General features: G+C 61.5%; 1 protein-coding gene across 1 annotated transcript in view; it reads left to right on the top strand.

Moving 5' to 3' along the window:
- Positions 1-1,990: 1,990 nt before the first annotated feature.
- LOC114514440 (collagen alpha-1(XXII) chain-like) overlaps positions 1,991-23,381 on the top strand; it is a 147,848-nt gene continuing 126,457 nt past the window's right edge. Inside the window, exons 1-2 of the mRNA XM_036031682.1 lie at positions 1,991-2,116; positions 5,562-6,128. Coding sequence (XP_035887575.1) covers positions 2,014-2,116; positions 5,562-6,128 — 670 coding nt within the window. The 5' untranslated portion in view covers positions 1,991-2,013. The remainder of the gene's footprint in view (positions 2,117-5,561; positions 6,129-23,381) is intronic.

Below are 23,381 nucleotides of genomic sequence, written 5' to 3'. Positions count from 1 at the left end.
CTGAAGGCCGTTCTCTGCTTTACCACCTTTTCCAGGATAGAGAAGCACGGGGAACATTTCCAAACCCAGTCCATGATCCCCAAACCACAGAAAGACGTTCCAAGAAAAAGAAAATGACAGACCAAAATCTCTCAGGAACACAGATGCAAAAATGCTCAAAGAATGTTAACCAAACAAGCATTATAATATAGAAAAAGAATGACGAGCCATGACCTAGAGATCGTAGCCAGAGCAATTAGGTAAGAAAAGAAGTTAAGGCCTCTCATGGGGAAAGGAGGAGGTACAATGATCCCTACGCATGACACGATCCTGTATGTAAAAACCCCGAAGGACTTACAAAAAACTATTACAATGAACAGAAGCAGCAAAGTTCCATGACACAAAGTCAATACTCAAAAGTCTGTAGCATCTCTGTACACTAGCAGCAAATCATCAACTGAGAGAAATGAAACACATAAGACTATTCATAATAGCATCAAAGACTGGCCTGAAACACACAGGCATACATTTAACTAAGGAGGTACAAGACTCACACACTGAAAACTATGAATCGTCTTCGAAAGAAACTAAAGAGACCCCGAATAAACCAAAAGATAGTTCCTGTCATCGCCTAGTGGTTTCGGAGCTTCCGTCTGGGGTGATCAAGAAGTCCTGGATGTAGATAGCGACGCTGGTTGCACAACATGTGAATCCCATTAATGCCACTGAATTGCACACTTAAAACGGTTACAATGGCGACATTCACGTGATGTGCATGTCATCACACACAGAACGAGGCGTTCCTACCCCAGTCTCTGTGAATGTGTTATGTCACGTGGCAAGGCAGGATTCAGGTTATGGGTGGAATTGAGGCGGCTACCAGTCCGACTTTAAACTGTGGACATTACCCTGGAGTACCTGGGGGGGCTCATGTGACCACGAGGGTCCCTGCAAGTCAGAGCCAGAGAGACGGCAACCTGAGAAAGGCATGTTTGGCCACGGCTGGCTTTGCAGACAGAGGAAGGGGCCACGGACTAGGGAGCACCTTCCGAACTCGGCGTGGCTGGAGCTAGTCCAGGAAGCCAGACTGTCTCCTGACACGATCACGTGACCCCTCCCCAACATACCCTCAGTGCTCCCATGAGCCCTTGCGCTGCCCTCCACCTGCCTCACTCACTCGTTTTATCCTACCTTCCTGTGGCCCAAGTCTTGCCTGTCTCCCAGGGTCCGAGCGTGCCCTCGAGGGTGGGCTGGGTGACATTCATCAGCCTGCCCTCAGCACCTGGCGCAGGAGGGTGACTGGTAAGTACCTGTTAAGTGAACACATCAATTGTGAAACCCATAAACTGGTTTTTCTTTCCTGGATCTTGCATTGATAACGACAAGTGCTTTTTGAGATGGACATCAAAGTGAAACACAGAGAAGAGAAAATACGCTTAGCTGATAAACCTCATGAATCAAAGAGCTGCATGGGAAGCAGGAACCAAGGTTGCTCCTGCAGCCCTGGCAAAGTGTGAGGGAGTGATACAACTCGCTGCTGCCAGTGTGGGGGCCCCCCCACACCCCCCACACCCTCACCTCCTCCACAGCTGGAGGGGCGGAACCATTGGTAAAGCGGTTTGACGGTTCATATCAGCCAGGGCCCTTTCAAAACTCACGTGCCATCCTAAGCGTCTTCCACAAACCTGCCCTCAGACAATAACTCAGCACATGCAAAGGCAGGTGCAAAGCTGTCCTCCTGGGACACAGTAAACTAACAAAATAGCCCATTGAGTGTCCGAAACGCTGTAAATAGAAACTGTGATGAAGACCACGGTGCTGGTGCCACGGGTGCAGCCTCAGGCAGTCAGCCACGATGGGGCCTGGCAGGCCCCCAGCCACATCCGCCGGCAGGTGGGGGGGACCCATGGAGTCCGTGCAGGGTTGCACTGCTAGCCCCTGAGGGGGTCAGCACCTCCTCTGAAAGCGTGTCTTTCTTCACACAGGAAATGCTCCCGTAGAACCTCACGGCATCTCCCCGGGCACCAGAGAGCCATGGCCGGTCTGCGAGGCCACGCCGCGCCCTGCCTCCTGTGGGTGCTGCTGCTGCTGCTGCTGCTGTGGAGCGGGCCCCGCGGCTGCCGGGCCCAGAGGGCAGGTGGGGCCGCCAGTCCGTGTCCGGCTGGGCAGGGCGCTTGTCTGCACGTGTGGGAGCCTGCGGTGCACGGGCATGCCTGTGTGTGCACCGGAGACTGTGTGCGTCAGCTGCCCAGCCAGGGCACGCGTCTGTGTGTGTGAGTGTGTGAGTGTGTGAGTGTGCGTCTGAGAAAAGCAAGCTGTCTGATCCCGTCCTGAGTGAACCCCAGAATGTGTCGTGAGCCCGTCCCTCTCAAGTGCCTGTCGGGTTTGGGGGCAGTGGGCAGGGGTTAGGGCACTGTCGTGGGGTCATATCTTGTTGCCGTGTCCTGTAAAGGCTCTGGGGCCATTCCAGGGGAAATGGACATACTGGGGCCGGCCGGAAGAGGTGGCCAGGGCAGGTGTGCTGTTGACGCGGGAAGCGGGAAAATTCCCTGGAGAAGAGGGAGCCTGGGGTTGGTGGGGAGCCCTGAGCTGACAAGGTGGCTCTGCTCACCTGTCCAAGGGCCTCCTGGAGGAAGTCACCACTGGTGCGGAGGCACGCAGGACCCGTGGAAGCACTGGGCACTTGTCACTAGATGGCTGGATTAAGGTGCCGGCCTATGTAGAGCGCCACCTGCAGGTAAAGCGCAACCCAACTTAAAGCGCCACTGCACTAAAGCTCCACCCCCTGTAGAGCTCTGCCCCATGTAAAGCTCCACCCCACATAAAGCTCTGCCCCACATAAAGCTCCGCCCCACATAAAGCTCCGCCCCACATAAATCCTGTCCCCGTGTAAAGCTCTACCCCCACGTAAAGCCCCGCCCCACGTAAAGCTCCAAGCCCACTTGGCAGATGAGGACCCAGGTTTCTCATGGGCCAGAGCCCCATGAAGGTGAGGCGGGGGCACACAGTCTGAGCTAGCCCCCTGCTGTTTCCCTGAGCCTGCAAGATGGCAAAAAACAAAACCCCCAAAGGCTTGTGTTTCTGCATCGTTGTCACAAAGTCTGCTGAGTATTTCCCTTTGCCCAAGAGAGACTCTCAAAGCTGGGCTGGCTGGACGACCATGGACATCCGCTTATGGACGCGTCCTGTGGATTTGTGTCCACCGAGACGAGCTGTACCGCACAGTGGACACACAGGATGACCCGTTTCAGCAGCGGGGAGGCTGAGGGCCGGCTTTTCCAAGTTCTCATGTCACGGGGAGGAAATGAGGCTCCAGGAAAACGTCATCTGGTGGGGTCACATGGCCCTTACCCGTGGCCCAGCAGAGGCCGGGAGCCAGGGCACCTGCCCCGGGGTCCGGGTGCTTCCTCAGGCCTCACACTTGGCTCTCGTGTGCCTCCAACCTAGCCTGCTGCTCGGGTGCCAGGAGGAAATGCACTCGGAGCTCCCAGGGGCCCCTTGGGGAGGCCTCTTGAACAAATGAACTTTCTGCAGCATTAAAACCAATTTGCTCGAGGAGTACAGCCCGCAGGCCGGGCCCTGCCTGGCCCGCAGCGGCACTTACCGTGACCGGGCTGGGACGTGATTGTCCCGAAGACAGAAGGACGGCCGCTCGTGTGGAGGAGAAAGACTCCCCAGGAATCGTCCCTGAGTCCGCACATCTGGGCAAGCACGCTCCAGAAGCTCTAATTCTGTTAGGGATCAGGCCTGGGAAGCCAGGGATTAACCTCCGCTCCCTGCAGGCAGATTGTAACTTGGACCACAGAACGAGAGGGAAGGGTAGAGGCGGGCCGGTCCAGGGCGGCGCCCATTCAGGCTGGGGCAGGGAAGTATCTGTGTGTGTGTGTGTGTGTGTGTGTGTGGCTTCATTCTGCTTTCTGAACCTGATTTGTTGTTTATAAATAGAAACTCAGCCATACAAAATAACGAGAGTCACTCGTGGTTCTGCTGGCCAGAGGTGGGCAATGTTTCTTTGTGCAGGGTCTCTTAGGTGTGTGTACACGTTCCCACACATAGACACACACACACAGCTTCTCACCTCTGACGGTGCACTGGGCACGTGTACCCGACAAGGGTCCCCTCACAGCCCCCCCTGTTGGGACCGCCCGGCGTGCCCCGGGTGAATGCAGGCAATGGTTCCTGAGCGGCACCTCACGGTGGGCGTGCGGCTTGTCCCCAGGCCGTTGCTGGGTGATACTGCCCTGAACTCCCATATATCTGGTTCCCTCCCCTCCTGTGTATCTGGTTACTTTCTTCGGGTAAATCACTAGACTTGGAATTGGTGGATCAAAAGCTTCACGAGGATTTTGAGGCCCCAGGAAGCAGTGTTACAAACCCCACAGCCACTCGCCCAGGACACAGATGGATTCCCTTCACCTTCTCACTGCTGGCTTGCTCTTTGAGACTTCGGCCGATCTGATGGCTGGGCCGAATGGGTTTTGTGTGTGTGTGTGTGTGTGTTGGTTTTTATTTTGTTTTCACCAGCCAAATATATGTGCCCGGGGCTCCCAGAGGCCTGGTCAGCTGCTGCTCTTGGCAGGACCAAGCCCCGGATTCTGGAAGAGTCCGGAGAGGGGCTTCTTGGTGGGACCCTTGCGTGTGTGTGCGGCACTTGGGCATTTAGAAAACGCTGCTCCTCGCCCTGTAATTATAAAACGAGGACGAGCAAACTCAGCCCTTGCTGCCTCGAGGGCCCGAGATAAACTAATGATGCCATTTCTTGTTTAATCAAAAGCATTGTGTAGGTAATCTAAAATTTGTGTTTGTATAGTTATTATAAAAGATAAACATTTTTACGAAGCATTATAGAATTCTTCAAGTTTGTATTTAAAATACACGAAGGCACTATATTTCACATGATTTCTAATAGTGAAGTACAGTAAACTGTTTTAATATCCAACAGGGGAGCTCTGGCTAAATAAATTATGTGCATCCTCGCAGTGGGCTCTCTGTAGCCATGGAAACCGGCATTATCACACTGAAAGCAGGTTCCCAGCACATTGCAGGGAGAACAGCTTATCCATCAGCGGGTCTGGGACAATCCCACTCCCATCAATAACGACGTGGAAATAAATGGAAAATGATCAAGTCTATGCACCACGGTTAACAATGGTTTTCTCTGTGTAGATGGGAATATGAGCATTTCAAATATTCTTTGATTGCCTTTCCTGACTCTTCCGAAATGGGCACACATTTTCTTCTTTTCGTGGCAGGTTTAAAAAATAATGAACTCACTTGTAACCACGCAGTCAAACAAACTGACACAGTGTCGGCCCATGAATGTTAATCACTTTCATGTAAGATTGTGTGTTGTCAGGTGGGCCTCTCCGCAACCGTGGGGACACTCATCATCATGTGACAGTTAGGAAAGGAAGGCGTGAGCTCCCAGGCAGCTGGACGAGGCCGCCAGCCACGGGGAGCCAGAGTGGGTGGGCGTTGGAGGCAGGTGGGGTGGCCCAGGGGCCACACTGCCAGGGCCCCCAGGGGCAGCGCTCTTTCCACCACCCGCTGACCCCAGCTCACCCTCCCTCTCGCCCTTGCAGGCTGCAAGACTGTCCATTACGATCTCGTGTTCCTGCTGGACACGTCCTCCAGTGTGGGCAAGGAGGACTTCGAGAAGGTGCAGCAGTGGGTGGCCAACCTGGTGGACACCTTCGAGGTGGGCCCCGAGCACACCCGCGTGGGGGTGGTGCACTACAGCGACCAGCCCACCACGGCCTTCGAGCTGGGCCACTTCGACTCCGGGGAGGCGGTCAAGGCGGCTGCACAGTCCCTGGCCTACCAGGGCGGCCACACCAACACGGGGGACGCCCTGCGCTACATCACCCGCCACAGCTTCTCCCCGCTGGCCGGCGGCCGCCCGGGGGACCGCGCCTTCAAGCAGGTGGCCATCCTGCTGACCGACGGCCGCAGCCAGGACCTGGTGCTGGAGGCGGCGGCCGCGGCCCACCGGGCGGGCATCCGCATCTTCGCGGTGGGCGTCGGGGAGGCGCTGAGGGAGGAGCTGGAGGAGATCGCCTCGGAGCCCAAGTCCGCCCACGTCTTCCACGTGTCCGACTTCGACGCCATCGACAGGATCCGCGGCAAGCTGCGGCGCCGCCTCTGTGAAAGTGAGTCTGCTCGCGGCGGGCTGGGGGTGGGGCCGGGGATGGTGGGACGGCGAGACCGGGGCCTGAGTGGGGCCAGCAGTCCAAGGCTGGGCGTCTTGAGCGGGGACGGGCCATGGAGCCAGGTGGAGACAGTCCTCTGTGCACGACCGCGGGTGACGGCAGTGGCCCGAGGCCACCGTTGCCCAGGCTCCGTAATGTAAGAAACCCGGTTACACCTGCACACAGCAGGTGCCTGTCACCAGGGTCCTGTCCTGTCCTCTCACTGCCCGGGCTGTAGTAGCAGCAGCAAGGCACTCAGGGAGGGCAGGGGTCCGGCCCCACCCACCCGGTGGAGATGTTGCCGTCAGACCTCTGCACCCAGTGGGCGAAGGCGGGGCCCCCTTTGCTGGCGAGCGGTCCTGTGAGAACATGGGCACGGACAGGCTTGGGGACTGGCCCGGAGACCCTGAGTCAGCCCCTTGACCACGTCAAGGGTGCTGCTGTCCCAGAGGCCACGGCTGCTGACCCACACCCTCTGAGATAACCCCGGTCTTCCAGCTGTCTCTCTGGGAAGGGACTGTGGCTGGGTGTGGGGCAGAGGGAGAGGGAGTGGCGGCCGCAGTGAGCCCGTGGCCGCGGGGCGCTGACCTCTGGCAGGGTCATCCTGAGGGCAGCCCTTCCCTAGGACGGGGAGATTGACGTGGGATTCTTCCAGGCCTGCCTCTGTGTCTTCATTAGGGTGACACGTCCACCGTGGAAGTCACCCACGACCAGGCCAATGCTGGGTGATTCCCCATCTAGGGCCAGCAGGTGGGGCCGGGAGCAGCCTCAGCTTCCCTCCAATGACTTCCTCCCTGGACGGAGACCCTCCGGTGGGGGAAGCCCAGAGGGTCCCATCTCAGCAGGGGCAGTGGAGGAGGGGCCGGTGGTGGAAGCCGCTGGGCGTGACCCCTGGTCTCAGGGATGGGCCTGGCTTGCATCCCGCTGCAGCCTGAGACTGGACGTCCGTGGTTTCTTGGCCACTCTGCGACTCTGTCCCCTGGGGCGGCTCGCCTAGGCTCCAGCCATTCACACACACTCCCTGGGGGTCTGCTTGCGTGTGCCTGTGCACTGACTGGTGCCTGTAGTGGAAGATAAGATGCAGCCCCCACCCTCAGGGCGGTCATGTCCAGACGGTTAAGGGGAAGACGCACAGAGGGGTGGGAAGCTGCCAGGAAGCAGTCCTCACTGAGGGGGCAAGGTCACAGGGGGCGGCATGGGGTGGGGGGAAGCCAGCTGAGACGGGGGGTAGCTGGAGCCCTGTGGAGTGGGGAGGGGGCCGCCCTGCAGGGAACAGGAAGACACCCCTGCTTTCTCTCCCCTTCTCTCTGGCTGCTGGGTACCCCCCGTTGGCCTCACCCCATGAAATATCAGCCCACAAAGTCCCCCCCCACAGTCAACATCCCCAGGCTCAGAGCGGGTGGGGGGGTGGAGAGAAGGGACACCGGGGGGAGCAAGATGGGGCTGCCCACACACGAGACAGCTCTCGGCGCATCTCAGAGCTGTGTGAGCCTGCAGACCTGGGACAGGGGACCGCGAGCAGCCGCCGGGATTTAGCCTGACATGCGCGTGGGCCCTGCGGGCTGGCACCGCAGCCCAGGAGCGGAGACCGGTGCTCCGTGTGGGGCCCGAAGCACAGGACCCTGCCTAGCATTTGGGAGTTGAGTTGGATAGCACCCCACTCCCTCAAGGAAAGGGGTTCAATCTGGAACCCACAGAAGGGGCAACAGCCTTGAACTGGCCCAGCCCAGCTCAGTGGTGCCCACCGATCTGTCCACTAACGCCCCGCCCCAGCCGGCCCCGCCCACTGCCTGAAGAGACATAAGGTTTAAGTCACACTCTGCCGTCCGGGGGGTCCGCTGTGGTGAGCACGGCTGTCCGCTGACCAGGGCCGGCTCTAGGCTGCTGGCAGAGGAAGCAAGACCCCCTCACCACCGCTGCGGTGAGACGCACAGCACAACGGAATAAAACAGCTGACCGCAAGCAACCCTCCGACATGCACGCAGTAGGCCAGGATCAGGGAGCCTCCCGAGACCCCAGACAACCCGGGATCCCTGGGCGCCTGGGAGAGACCTGCGGGCGACTCTGCCGCCTGAACTGGAGCTCCTCTCGGCCCGGCTTCCTGCGCGTTATCCGCCCTGGGCCTGTCTTCCACTCCAGAGTGGAAGCGTCTCCAGGGCCCAGTCTGCCCCCCGTGGTGCCCGGGGGCCCGGGGGCCCGGGACAGAGCTGGGTGTGCAGGAGCAGCTGCCTCATTGTTGTTTCAAGGGGGTCCAGGGCAGGGGCCTGGCGACCAGGTCTGCAGCTGCTGTCCTCGCTGCTCGTTGGGGGACACAGGCAAGGAGCCCCCGCCCCCCAGGTGCAGAGGACAGGGGTGGTCAGCGGGTCCGGCATCGTAGCCAAGGATAACGGCACTTTTTAACCCGTGCGTATTCTGGGAGCAGACGAACGGCTGGGTTTCGAGGGTCAGCGGAGTTCTGGGGGAGGCAGGGGGCACGGGAGACGCCTCCCTGCTTCCCGGGCTGGGACAGACACGGCGGCGGAGGGCCCCGGCTGGCTCCCTTGGAGGCGGCTGGAACTGAGGGTCAGCCATTCTCGGGGCACCACACCCAGCCGGCACTGGGCGTGGCATCGCGTGGCACTCTGTCCCGGCCCCGGTTGTCGGCACTGGGGCTCCCACGCGGGGCGACCAGTGCTGGGACCTGGGCTGCCAACAGGCGTGGCCACTGACCGTCCGGGGCCCACTCCAGGCAGAGAAGTGCCTGGGGAAATATATATACACTAAATTTTGTAGATTTAGTAGGAAAAAGGGAGTAAAGCCTCTCATGAATATTTTTATATTGGTTATATATTTACATGATGCTTTTTGGAAATTTAGGGTTAAATGCAGTATATGCGTAACATTAATCTCACCTGATGCTTTTTCCTTTTTTAAACATGGCTACTAGGGAATCTAACACTTCATTTCACATAGGAGGGGCCTCCTCCTCCCCGGCCTCCTCCCCCTCTCCCCTCTCCCCCCTCTCTCTATGGTGCTGACACGGGCATCGTGACCTGAGGCCCCACTGCTCCCAGGGCCCGTGCCCTCCACCCGCTGGCTACAGAAGGGCGGAAGGGCGGCTCTGAGGGACAGCAGGCTCCCGGGCTGCCCTCCAGGGTGAAGCTCGGTCCCAGGTCAGGGCCCAGCGTGTAAGGGGCTGGCGTCTGCGGTGGGCACAGCGGCCTCAGCCCCAGGGAGCCCGGGTTGAGCTCTGTGAGCAGTGGCCCCTCCATTCAGGAAGCCCAGCTGAGAGTGACCCTGTGGGCAGAGGACAGGACGGGGCTGGGGCTGGGCTGGACCTGTTGGGGTGGCCGCTGCAGGAGGCTCTCTTTATGCAAATACGCTGGGTCCCCCGTGGACTGGACCTGTCCTTCCGCCCCTCAGGGCCTCCCGGCACCTCCCGGCACACTCTGCTGACGGCTCCGTTCAAGTTCAGTCCGAGCTGCGGACGGCCAGGCGGTTCTGCTCGCTGGGGCTTTCTACCACCTCTCCCTGGCAGGGCGGGAGGCACCGCCCTGTGCTTCAGCGTCAGCAGAGCCCACGAGTGCACCTGCACTGGAGCGTGCACTGCGATCATCAGCCAGCGATCGATCAGGGAGGGGATCACCGTCAGCCCCCCAGGGCGGCCCCGCGGGCGAGGAGCAGCCGGGGCCTCCCCATCTGTTGGCCCCAGGTCCTGCGTGAGCGCCTGTCCGTGAGTTCTGATAGTAGGGAGCGTCTCCACCCACCATGCCACGGGTGTCTCACTGCAGTGCCCTGAGTGTCAGCCAGGGGTCCCTGTTCTGGCGTTGTCGGTGATGAGGCACAGGGCCTAAATGGCCCGTCCGGGGTCCCCGGGCACCAGGCGTTCAGCCCTCCTTCAGCTCAGAGTCTGCCGCCTGGGCGTGAGCCCTTCCCAGCGGCCCCTCCATAGTAACCCCGGCCGCAGTCCAGGCGGGGGACCTGCCAGTGCCTCCCACAGGCACTCGTGGTACTCGAAGGGACCATTATCCCCGTGTTACAAAGAAAAAAAATCTGCAAACTTATGAGTACAGTAACATCAGCCAACGGCAATGAGCAGCTGGTGCTATTAGAGACGGATTTCCGGTGTCATGTGCCCGGGGCCCCTCCCAGTGGCCCCCCTGTGGTCTGCTGCAGGGCATGGAGCGCTGTCCCCCTGACCTTGGGCTCACCCCGGGAAGCCGCTCGGGGTCACACGGCATCCAGTCCTGCCGCCCCGAGGCCTGACAAGGTCCCCAGGGGACACAATCTCGGCCTGGTTTCCTGCCGTGTGTGGGGCGGATGCCGCAGATGGGCCCCGCCCCAGAACACTGGCTGTAATTAAGAGCGTCCTCCACCCCGGGCTCTGTTGTGGCCGCAGAACAACTTTATATAGCTTATCGGCTCGCCGGGAGCCAGCCTGCGGAATGCCGGCCGCTGCCGAGAGCCACCGCCTCCTGCTATTTCGAGGGCACCACCGTGGTCCTTTCTCCGCTCTCCCATGGGCAAGGGGCACCTTCCCGGATCCGGTCTTTCAGCTCTCGGACAGTTGGGCTGAGATGGGAGCGTGGCCTCTCCCACGCTTCTGGTGCCTCATTTCACGGCACGTGGTCGCCTCCCCTCGGGGCTGTCTTGTGGGTGTGGTTGTGACTGGAAAACTGTGGGTGCCTGCACCCCAGCTCTGCGTTTGGGCTAGTGCCAGCCTCGGCCTCAGCTCCCTCCCTGCAGGGGGCTCGGCCCCTCCTCACAGACTCCCTCGGAAGGGGGAGGGTCACTGGCCTGGGGGTGGGCAGGGGTATCCGTGGAGAGAGGGTCAGCCTTGCTCCTCACTGTGGCCGGGGACAGCGCGCGTCCCCTGCTGAATGAGGCCATTGTCAGGTTCGCGTGGAGGTTTGTCCGTTGCTTCTTTGGGTCAGGTAGAACATGTTCGGGAGAAATGGAACTTATTTACGCGTCTGGGCGCGGATGGCAAGGGCCTGGCAGGTGTCATCTCCCAACAGCGGGCGTTGGAGGGGCCCGTCCTAGGGCGCCCTCGCCCGGAGAGGAAGGGAGGCGGATGACGAACATCGGTGGGCGAGGAGCTTCCCGCCAGTGGTCGGTGCTCTGAGGACAGGAGAGCAGGGCCACGTGACGGGGCGTGTCAGGCCACCACTCGGGAGGGCCTCTGAGAGAGGAAGAACGTGCGTTGGGCTCGGGATGACCCAGCACGGGTGTCCACGGGGAGACTCGGGGGCCCAGAGTGTCCGCAGAGGAGGCAGTGAGAGCAAGGGCCTGGGGCTGGCGTGGAGCCGCCTGCGGGAGGGCAGGGCAGAGGATAGACCTGGGGGCAGGGGGCAGCAGCTGGTGCCCCCAGGAGAAGGCAGAACTGACCCTCATTTCAGGGGGCAGAGGTTGCGCCCCAGCTCTGTGGCTCGGCTTCCCTGAGTTCCCACGCCTGAAGGAGGCCGGTCCCGGGGTCGGCCGCCATGGTCCTCGGACAGAAGCGGGGTCCGCCTCGGCGCCCTGTGCTCCGCTGCCCCCTCCCTGGAAGGCCCAGCGGTCACTCCCAAGGGAAGGGCAGCAGGGCCAGCTGTCAGCAGGTCCGCATGGCACGTCCAGCCCGGGAATTGCTCTGGGCCCAGGGTCCCTGTAAGTCAGACTGTCGTGGTCATTGGAGAGAGCATAGCTCTGCTGTGTCCTTGTCCCCATCCCCAGTGGGAGCACCGGGTCCTCCCGAGCACACGCCTGCCTCTGTCCTCAGGCCCCTCTGCCTGGCCCTGAGTAAACCCAGAACACACACACATGCACACCCACCACACACACACAGCACACACACACAGCACACACACACATGCCCCCCCAAACACACATGCACACACCACACACACCACACACACACACACCACATACATACACCACACATGCGCACACACATCTGGGAACACGTATGTGCCCCCGAGGTGCCCCGCCCAGCAGGAGCCCGGGTGGGTCTGGGCCCGGAGGAGCTGGTGGCAGCACCAGCTGTGGCGGTGGAGCCGCCACGTGGATGCCTGTGGCTTGGCCCCTGGGGCTGTGCCGGCCTCCAGAAGCAGTTCAGGCCAGCACCCCACCCCGCCCCTGCAGGTCACTGGGAGTCCCTCCTTGGCAAAGCCTGTCCCGGTCGAGGTCACCCTAGAAATAGTAATTGGGCTACTTAATTCTGACGATGTGTTGAGAAATTTTATTAGAAAAAAATGACTGGAACTGACGAACACCGAAAACCACCCAAATTATTTTTAATTTGTTTACACCACAGATGGCTGTGGTCAGCCAGGCCCAAGCGGGAGCTGACCCCGGGGAGCGCTGTGGTGCGTGGCCCCGCCTGGCCCCTGGCGGTGCCCGAGATGCCACAGCCCACGTGTCAGAGCCCCGAGGGTCCGCCCGTCATTCTGCGGGGCCGGGGAAGGTGGCCCGTCTCACCCTCCGTGACGAGCGTGCCCCACATAACTGTAGGAACGGGCACCCTTGTTTCCTCAGCCCTCCCCACACCGACCCTCTGCCGCCCCTTTTGCCGCTGGGACGCCGCCAGGCCAGGTGCCCTGGCTCACAGAGGTTTGATTGTGCCTTTCACACGGTGGCTTCAGTTCCGGGTTGGTGAAGGGGCAGCATATAGTGGCCACCACAAATTGGTGCTTGCAGAAAGCATGTATGTATCTATACACACACACACACACACACACACACACACAGACGACCTTGTGTAAATGGATGCCTCTGTACAGGGACGCATCCTTGTAATTAAATCAAACCCACGGAGGAGTTCCACATGTCTGCGAGCCTCTCACGTCCTGACTGAGCCGGTCTCACACTCTTCGGGGCAAGTGGCAGGCGGCGGCTGCATAGCATGCAGGGGCTTTCCAAGAAATGCGGCTGAGTGGCGACGGGCTTCCCACACAGCCTCGGCCTCACGCTGCCTGGAAGGCCGCAGGAGCGCAGCTGCCGGAGCGGCGCTGTGCTCCAGGCGGCTTGCCTAGCTGTGAGCTGCGTCAGCCTCTGCCCTCTTGGTTGGAGACTCCGGCCTCTCTGAGTGTGCCCGCACCCAAACACACGCACACACACAGTGACGCTCCCACAAACAGACGTGTACACGCTCAAACACACAGGGGCGCACACACGCGCCACTCGTGCACACACTCTGGTGCATGCACGTCCGCACACAGGCACACACGCACTTAGGATCCGAGACGGGGGTGCTCAGACCCCTGCCTTCAGCCCCTCACCTGGAGCAGCCTGCACGCAGCTGCTGCCTAGAGAAACACGGCTTCATAGAAATCAGTGCGTTCCCAGTGCCGGTCTGCGCTTGTGAAACCCCTGCGTGCATTCCCTGGACTCCTGACCGGCCGGTTTGGGCTGCTGCTGTAACAGACACACAGGCAGAGCGTTCTGTTTGTTGGTTTTTAACAGAGGTTTTTATTTACGTCCGTTTAACAAGTGGGTGTGAGGAGGAGGGGGCCAGGGTGATTGCTCGAGAGCAGTGCCCTGGGGCCACCCTGAGGGGGCCCAGCAGGCAGGAGGCAGTGCTCCCTGGCAGGGAAAGTTCTGGAAGCCCTCGGAGTCTGCTCGGCATGTGGGTCTTCTCCTGCAGCCACCTTCTGCCTCGCAACCCCAGCTCCCACCTTGTGCTTGGGTCAGGCGGCTGGGAGGTGCTCATAGGCCGGAGCAGGGATGTGAGCGAGATACTGAGCAGCCCTGACCCTCGAGAGGCCCGGGCAGCAGAACGAGAGGGGCCTGCCTGCTCCCCGCTCTGAGTTTGCAGGCGAAGATTAGAAGGCGCCCCAGAGAGGATGCTCGTGGCCCTAGCCTGGGAGGCAGGCCCGTGCTCGGAACCCTTGGGCCCTTTCCGTGGCACGCAGGGACGCAGTGCCCAGAGAGCCACTGCCTCCCCCCTCCTCTTCGCACCCCCATTCCACGGGTCTTGCACCAGGGGGGCCTTAGGGATGCATGAGGACACCCTGAGACCGAGTTACAAGGTTAAGCCCCATCCGAGATCCCCAGCCAGCTGCCCTCCCAGCCGGCACAGCTGTGGGGAGGACGGGCGGGCCAACATCCTGGGCTGCAGAGGGCTCTGCCTCTCTTCCTTCCGTCCTAACCCCTGGGCCCCAGCCGTGTGTACCCCGGTTCACGGCCTGGGGGGCTAGGCTGCCGGGCCCGGGTTTGAAGTCCTGTCTTTGCCGTCGACCCTCTCTCATTACTTGGCCTCTGTGCTCGGTTTCCTCGTCTGTAAAATGGGTGGGCCAGCGCCTCCCGCCCCGTGAAGGTTAAGTGCGTGAAGGTATGAAAAGAGGGACGCGGGGCGGTGCCCAGGGCGAGGCGTGGCGGTGGGGGAAGTCCCCACGGGGCCGAGTTTGGAGAGAGAACAGGGGGTGCAGGCCAAAGGGAAGGGGTTCGAAGCTCATTCCTGGGCACATTCGAGAGTGACACCTCGGAGTGGGGGGACTGAGGGGACAGTGGGTGGCAGGAGAAAGTGTGTCCTTGTTCTGAACTCAGTGTGTTTTAAGTGGCTTCGAGGTCATGGGTGTAGAAAATTCAAAGAAGGTACCGGAGACCCAGAGAAGCAGGGTGGGACGGGGGCGAGGCCACGAGGCACCCGAATTTAGGAGATGCTCAGTCTTGGGGTCCTGTGATATCATGGTAGGCAATGGCAGTGAGGGCTCTTAGACGAGGCGCCCTGGACCCTCGGTGGCCTCCCCCGGCCCTGCCGCAGGGGGACATAAATGGGGTGCCTCATACCACACGACTGGACGGAAGCAGCTGGGAGACCAAGTCGGGGTGCGGCGAGCTGGAGCGGGGGGTGGGTGCAGGGAGGGGCCGGCCGGAGGTCAGGAGACGTGGGCAGAGGCCCGCACACGGGCGTGTCCTGGCGAGCTCACTGAGGCTGGAGAGCGGGGGCAGCTGGTTCTCGGTCAGCTAGAAGGAGAGGGAGGGGAGCCACCTGCAGCCGAAGGGGCGGCCTGCCCCCAGCGGCTCACTCTCCAGGTGGGGGGGCCAGTCAGTGCCGGGAGCCAGGCCACAAGGAGGAAGTCCGAAGCTGCAGAGGGGCCCAGTGCCAAGGCCCCCCCCCCCCCCCCCCCCCGCCTCGTACCCAGCCTGGGCCGTCCCCTTTGGCTGCAGACCCTTGGAGGAGGTGGCAGATGGCAGTTTTGGGGGCAGGCCAGGTGGATGATGATGCTCTGGATGGAGGCAGCGCCCCTGGGCACACGGCCCCCTCCCGAGTGTGTGCACCCTCCCCCCCGCCCCCTAGCCCCCAGCCCTCAGCCCCCAGCCCTCAGCCCTTCTCCAGCTCCAGCCTGGCCTTTGCCAGCTGCTGGCCTAGGGAAGGGGGAGGGGCTCAGCTGTTCCTCATTCACATCTGGCTGAGGTTCCCGGTGGCCCTGCCAGCGTGCCCGCAGGAATGCAGCCAGGGGCCAATCCGGGAGCCCACCTCCACTCACCCTCGGGGACGGGCCTGGCCAGGTCCCCCGCTCTGCCCGGCGCCTGGGACCCGGCCGTCTGCCCCTATGGGGCATCAGAGGGCCGAGCCTGACCCTGCCCTCTCCCGGGGGCTCTGGCTGTGCTGTCCCCTGGGCCTGCCTTTGTCCCTGGCGTTTGGATTCTGGGGACATGACCCTGAGCCTGGACACAGACGGGGCTGATCCCAGGCCGCACACTAATGGAGAGCACGTGGCCGCCTGGTGAATGTAAGTAGTGCCGGATCTGGTTTGCCCATCTCCCCAAGAGCCGCAGACGGACCGGGGAGGAGGCCGACAGACCCCTGAGGGAGGCATCCGGGGCTTTTTCGGCCAGCCTGCTGTTTTTCGGAGGCTGAGGAGGAGAAGGTTTGGCAGGGGCACGGTGTGACTTGGGGTCAGCGCTACCCCAGAACCCGGGCCTTCTTCATGCCAGTTCTTCCCTTCTCTCCCCTCCTTGGCTCCAGAGCGTGCCCCTCCCGGGGGCCAGAGTGGGGGTCTCGGCAGCCCTCCCCTGGACTCCCAGGACACACCGCACTCCGCCCCTGCATTGTCACCGGGTCCACACGGGAGGAGGGCGGTTCAGTCCCTGGCCTGTGGGTTGGCCCCGAGGTCCTCTCAGCTGGGACCCTGCCCCTCACGCGGAAGCCCCTGGGGTGCCCCCGCCCCGCCAGTCCTCTGAAGCTCAGGGTTCGTGGGTGACGGTTGGCACACTGGGTTCAGGTGACGTTGCCCTCAGCACCCCAGGTCCCGCGGCGAGAGTGGGTGGGAGAGAAAGGACCCCTGTGCAGTCGGGGTGGCCTTGGGCCTGAGTCTAGCTCCTCATGCCCTTTCTCCTGACCGGCCCCTGCTGGGGCCCGAAGGGTGGATGCACGGGTGGGTTTGGGTGCAGAACTGGGCCCACCGGCCTCCAGGGGGCTTGAAAACACAGACTTTGCAGCACGGCCGAGCCCCTTGCACTGATGGGCTTGCTGGTTTCAGGAGGGGCCAGGCGGCGGTCAGAGCACAAAGCTGCTCATGGGGCCCCAACCTGGAGATAGAGTGATTAGCATCGTTCTAGTTTTCTTGGTGAAAATAATTTTAAAAATCGCTGGAGAGGAAGACTTTAGTGCGGAAGAGAGACATGCTTTGGGAGTGGCGGGGCAGGTGTGTTTCCCCGGAGAACCCTTGTGAATCCCTGCTGGAGGTGGCGTGGATGGGTGACCCAAGCTCCCTGAGTGGGGCGGCAGGGAAAGAGGGGGCTGGCCCCTCCACTCGGGCCGCCACCCCACCGCTCAGAGCCCCCGGGATCCGTGCCCCAGCGTCCCCTCACTTGGTGCGTGCCGCCCTATTCTGCAGGGCTCCCTGAAGTGCTCCCTCCACGTGACCTCTGGACCCTTCTCCTTCCTCGCCTGTCTCACAGCCTCCCCTGCTTTGCCATTTCCTCTTCATCTCCCCTGCATTTTAATGCCAGAGGCCTGGGACCTAGTTTGGAGACTCCGCCCTCTCTCTGTGTGTTTCTGAGCCATCCTCTCTGCTCCCAAGGCTTTGCCCCCTGTCTGTGCCCTGCCCTCTGGTCAGAACAGCCCGGAGCTCCTCCTGCAGGAGGTCCTGCAGTCTCTGGTGACACCTACCGGTGCCTGCTCCGTGGACACTGCCCTGGCCGGAGGGGAGGTCCGAGGGATCCCGGGCATTTGAAGTCACACGGTCACGACCACTGCCTTCTGCCTGGCGTGCCTTCTCCTCGTCACCCCGAATTCCAGACCCTGACCCAGTGTCTCCCTGCCTGTCCCTCTCCCCACCCATTCCCCGGGGAGCTTCCCTCCCATCCCCCCAGGGCAAACCAGCCCCTCCGTCCCCAGGGCCCGGTGCCGGCTGGGACCTGCTTCCTGCTGCTCTTCCCCTGGCTGGCTCACATCCCCATTGGCTCTCAGTTCCAGTGTCGCTCAGCCGAGAGGCTTGTCCAGAGCAGCGTACCTGAGCTGCGTCCTGGCCCCCAGCCCCATGGCCCCATCCCATCGCCCACGGATTTCACCCACTGCACTGGTCACGTGGCAGCCAGCTTGCAGAATCTCTCTCCGTCTCTTCATTTGCTCCCTGTCTCTGTCTTCTGCACATGGATACCCGGGGGGCAGGGTCCCCACTCCTGTGCGTTTGCATGCTGTTTCCCCACGCCTGCCAGGATGTAGGAATGAATGAAGGGGCGAGTATTTTTTTTAGCTTTTATTTATTTATTTATTTATAGAGAGGGAAGGGAGGAAGAGAGAGAGAGAGAGAGAGAGAAACATCAATGTGCGGTTGCTGGGGGCCGTGGCCTGCAACCCAGGCACGTGCCCTGACTGGGAATCGAACCTGAGACACTTTGGTTCGAAGCCCGAGCTCAATCCACTGAGCTACGCCAGCCAGGGCCGAAGGGGCATGTATTACACACCAGTGTCCTATCAGCAACGTCCCACCCACTGTGCCATGGAATCTCCAGGACGACCTTGGATGGGAATAAAAACCCCACAGGCTTTTACACCTGTTTCCTGGCCAGGACGCGCAGACGCAGGAGGAGACGCTGACGTGGTCTAGGTGAGGTCGCAGACTCCAGACCTGCTCCTCCCACCTGGGAGAGGGCGCCCCCCTCAGGCAGCTTCCGCCTCCCTTACACCAGGGAGGGGGCGCGGGCGCATGCTGGGGCCTCACCCGTCACTGTGTCCTTCGCCTCCGGAGGCTTCAAACAGATCAGCACACTTTCCACCCCACGTCTGTGCCCACACGCCTCCTGCCTGCGTGCCGGCTCCTGCTGGGACAGGGACAGGGGACGTGTGGCCCTGCTCTCGTGGGCCCGGGGCTCCCGGCTGTCGGCGGGTCCGGGGGTGGTTCTTTCCGGCAGTATTTTGTCACTTCCCACCGCTGGCTTTTGTGAGAGAGAGTGGGGACCCGTTTTGGGCTGGGGCCGGCGGAGGGCAGGCTGGTGTGTTTGCAGCGTGCCCACCCTGATTCACAGTCCCTGCGGCATGTAAGTGGGCACCAGCGGCCCAGGCTCAGAATGCACCGGAGTTCTGTGGGCCCAGAGCGAGCAACCCCCTCTACAAGTGGGGGCTGTGCAGAGGCAGAGGGGCTCCCCAGGCGACAGCAGGCTGGCTGTCCACGCAGGCTTTGGGGACACACCCACTTTGAGTCCCAGTGGGCTGGATGACCTTGGGCGGGTGACCTTGGAGACACTGCCTGGGGTCGTGGTCGAGAGCCTCTGCCAGAGCCAGCAGGCTGACTGAGCCATTTCCTAGTCTGCGGCCTGGGGCACTCCGTTCCCTGACTTTTCTGAGCCTTTCTTCCCCTTCTGGAGCCAGGAGCACCTGCCCGAGGAGGGTCTGGTTCAACGTGGTCATGTATTCGACATCCGGGGCAGAGCCAGCCTGCCTGTCTGCTGGTCACAGCGGTGACTCCGTCGTCCCACAGCAGGGAGGACACGGTCCCCCACAGCGCCTGGACCTGCGGCGCTCGGTCCCCGGGAGCGAGCCGGGAGGGTGTGATCGTCACTCACAGTGTCCCAGCGGCCCGGCTCGGAGCCTGCTGGCTGCACGGAGTGGGGATGTGCGGACCATCTCCCGGCTGGCCCGGGAGCCGCAGCGGAGCTGGGCCCAGCGCCGGCTGCCGTCTGACTCATCCCCCACCGCCCCGCCCCTCCCTGCCCACTCGGAATGTCATCACCTCGCCTGTGGGTAGCTGTCCTCACAGCGGCTGCTGCCCGGAGGGAGGTGATGGATGGGCAGGGATTGCTTCCTCTCCCTGCTTACCGGCCGGCCAAGCTCTGCACCCACTTCCTCTGGCCCTGCCAAGCTCCTAGACGGGGGGCCCCCATGTCTACCCCTAGATTCTGGGGGCAGGGAAACGGGGTTTAAATTCAGACACTCCCATCTCCTGAGCGTCTTAGCCTCAGTTTTTACATCCATGTAATGGGAACCAATAGATGTCCTCGGATGGCTGTTGTGGGTAACGTCCCGATCGGGGTGGTGGCCGCACAGGAGGGGCTCAGCAGTGGCCAGAACCCTCTTCTCCCACCTGGAGAGACCCCCTGGCTGAGAGCCCGTGACAGCCTGGCTGCCTGTTCTCCAGATAGAACCGAGGGCATGTCCGCGCAAAGCAGAGGGACACCAGCGACCGCCCGTGCCGCCCTGCGCCCGGGATGCGCAGGCGCACCCTCCCCTCTGCCGTTTGGTAAACCGAGGACGCACTGAAGTGTTTTTCCAGGGAAACCGCAGTGGATTCCTGGGGTGTCCCCTGGGGCGGCAGGTTTGGCCAGCCGGGGTCTGGCCTCTGGGCAAGGCTTCTGGTGGAACAGAGCCCGTCCTGCGGGAGGAGGAGAGACTGTTTTTTCTCTCCGGAAAAAGTCTAGGATGTTCTACTTGCCCAGAGACCCAGGGGAAGACGGGCATCGGCGGGTGGCGGTCCCTGAACTCCGAGACAGCAGGGCCTGTGTAATCAGCCGTGTCCTTGGGGTCCTCCCCGTGCTGTCGAGGAGGAAAATCCATCAACCGGGCAGGGACTAACGGCACGCACTTTCCGATTCCGAGAACTCGCCCCTGTCCTTCGCTGCACAGCTGCCCCTTCTGTGGGTCCTCTGTGACTGCCTGACGCATCCATATGTATGGGGCAGTGAAGGTAATGCAGTCTGCCAGTAGCCCTGTCCCCAGAAAAATAGCGGGCCTGTTCTCACCACCCTCATCAATCGTCCTCGGGCGTGGGAAGGAAGGAGAAGCCGGCCGTCAGATCCTTCCGCCTGGCTCGTCCCCGCCGCTCGGGAAGGAAGTGTCTGGGAGTCTGAGCACACTCAGCCACGAGTGAAGGAAACCTCACTGCAGTGGCTTGGGCACGCAGGCGCTCACTCGTTCTGTGCTTTACACCTCGGCCAGGGGTCGGAGGCCTTCTCGCCGCCGTTCTTCTAGCTAGCCGCCCCCTCCCCCACCAGACAGCATTTGAAGGAAGTTAAAGGGAAAGTAAACTCGCCCAAACCATCTACCTATCCATCCTCTTACACTGGGAAAAGCAAACAAACACTTCTTAAGCGATCACCCCTCTCCCAACCAAAGCAAACTTCTGTTGCTGGTTTCTTTGTTCAGAGCTGGGTCACATGCTCATCCCTAGCTGCAAGGGAGGCTGGGAAGACGGGGCCAGAGTGATCGTAACTGGCTTAGACCAGCCAGCCCCAGCTTTTCTCCTGGGGCAGGAAACGCTGCCATTCCGAGCAAAAGTGATGTTCTTTTTTTTTTTTTTTTAAGATTTTTTATTTACTTATTTTAATTTATTTATTTATTTATTAGAGAGAGAAGGGAAGGAGAAAGAGAGAGAAACATCCATGTGTGGTTGCTGGGGGCCATGGCCTGCAACCCAGGCATGTGCCCTGGCTGGGAATCGAACCTGCGACACTTTGGTTTGCAGCCCACGCTCAATCCACTGAGCTACGCCAGCCAGGGCTAAAAGTGATGTTCTTTTAGCCAGGAAGGCGTGGGGGAAATGGCGTTGGGTTGACAATGAAAGGCGTCTGCCACCGCGCCACGGCAGGCGTCCAGGTGCCAGTGAGCTCTCTCGCTGGCTTATCAAGGTCACGATCAGCCGGCGCCTGGAAGGGAGTCCTGTCCACCGCTCAGCGTCTGCTTCTCAGTGCAGGTGCCCCCGTCATTTCTCCTCTGCACGACCTCGAGACCTGTCCGTGGGGGGCGCGTGAGGGCAGCGTAGCTGTAGGGCGGGGCTGAGATCCTGCCAGGTCTGCAGACCCCCACTCACCGGGGAGGTGCACAGGGCACCCGTGCCTTCAGAGTGGCACCTCAGCTCTAGCGCTTGGGGCCGGGAAGAGGCCTCCTCACCAGGGTGGGGGGTTGATGGAGAGCAAGGCCCTCCCTGGTGGGGGCCCGAGGCCGAGGAGACTCTCGAAGGTTGAGAAGAAAAAGCCCGTGGAGTGAGGGGACACGAGGGTGTCCTGCAGCTCTGACACTTCCTCGTGTTCACGTGTTCTGCGTCCGCCACCACGGTCGCCTGCCAGTGCCCTGGAGGCAGGGACAGTGACTCCCCGACAATCCCTTTTGTGTGTCCCCAGAACTCACTAGCTCCGTGCCTGGAGCATCGTGGGAGCTCTACGAATATTTTACTTTGAATAAATGTGCTAATGCAGAAATAAATAGACCATTACCCGGACGTGGAGATATCTGGGCCCGAGGATATACTTACAGGCCGAGAGGGACTTCGGTCGCTAAGCTACCTCCCTGCCTAGCAGGGCGACCCCGGGGCCGCCACACCCCTGGGGAGCCGGCTGGGTGGGGTATTTCAGGAGCCGTTTGTCCTGACTTAACTAAGCCGGCTATAAATTGCCCCTTAAACCTCTGTGAGTCTTAGTGGTGCCCCCATCAGGGGGCTGGCTGGCAGCCGGTGTGGGCGAGCTCTGGCATCTTTGAGAAGAGCCTCTGCCTCTTCCGGGCCCAGGGTCTTCAGACCGTCCTCGCCTACCAGGCTCGGGAATCAGGCGGCTCCCCGGGGATGTCTGCAGAGACAAGCTCAGTGGCTCTGCCTGCTTGGATCTCCAGCTGCTGGCCTCCAGGGGCTCTCTCACGATCAAGGCTAGAACCTCTGAGTCAAGTCCTCTTAAATGACGCAGGATCCCCAGCCAGTCGCCCTGGCCGGCTGCCACAGTGAAAGTGATGGATGGTCGCCCTGCAGCTGCTGCTGTCCCGGGTGCCGCCGTCTAAATATTGTGCCGAGCTTGCATCCTCTGCAGCGTCTGGTCCGGGACAGGTGGCTCGGCGGCGCTCGCTCCAAAATAGCCTCTTCCACGGGGCTCGTCAGACCTCCTGGTGCCTTTGAGGATAAACACCGAGAATAGCTCCTCCCGAATCAGGAGGGACCTCGCCCGATCGCCCTCACTGCTGACGGGCCAAGGAGCCTTACACCTTCCCCGAACTTGAGCGTGCACGCCCCAGATTATCACAGGAGGCCACGGCACGGGAGCTGGTGGGAGGGTGCTGTGCCTGCAGCTGTGTGGCTGTGACACAACCTGGGTGTGACCGAGTTGCTTCGTGGGCGGGAGGGCCCCCGTCAGGCTGCCTCGGGCGCTGAGAGGGGCCTGCTGTCTGGTCCCACTGTCCTGTCCCAGCCCGGCTGTGGGCGTGGCTGTGCCCAGCGCGCCCAGCGGCCCTGGGACCCGCTGCTGTGCACTTTGGAAAGCTGCCCTTACCCCAGACGCTCACCGCAGACCTGGAGATGAGGGGGGCTGGCAGCGGGGCCGAACGGGACCCAGGACCCCCACGTTCGAAACTGGGGTGTTTGGGGCAACTAACAGAGTCCTCTTTCCTTCCAATGTTGTTCTTTTATGTGGGGAGTGACCAGGACGGCCAGGTGGAGGTTTACGCCAGGGCCTCTGATGAAGTCAATGATCTTTACCGCACGGGCGACTCACTGGGGCCCGTGTGTGGCCGAGCAGGGTTTGCGTCCTTCCGGAACTGTACCCGATGCTCCGGGGCACCTTCCCGGCTGCCCCCACACAGGCACGACCCGTCCATGGACGGCCCGCCGACTTAGAACTTGCTCGTATAACTTCGGGCTTTTGCTCAGAGATCCTCCGCCTGCGTCTCTGTGTCCCTGTGTCCCTGTGTCTCGGCCGGGCTGAGCCCGACTGCTCCTTTCAAAGGGAGCCCAGGCGTCACTGTTGCTGCTCCCCCGACCCCCCGCCACCCGTGCCCTGAATCCCCCAGTGACCCGCGCCCGCCCTTGTCTGTCACTTGTCACCTGATGGTCATCC

This window comes from Phyllostomus discolor, chromosome 7, assembly GCF_004126475.2.
Source record: "Phyllostomus discolor isolate MPI-MPIP mPhyDis1 chromosome 7, mPhyDis1.pri.v3, whole genome shotgun sequence".
NCBI lineage: Eukaryota > Metazoa > Chordata > Mammalia > Chiroptera > Phyllostomidae > Phyllostomus > Phyllostomus discolor.
The sequence above is the reverse complement of the archived record's forward strand: the minus strand, read 5'-3'. Positions and strand labels throughout refer to the sequence as shown.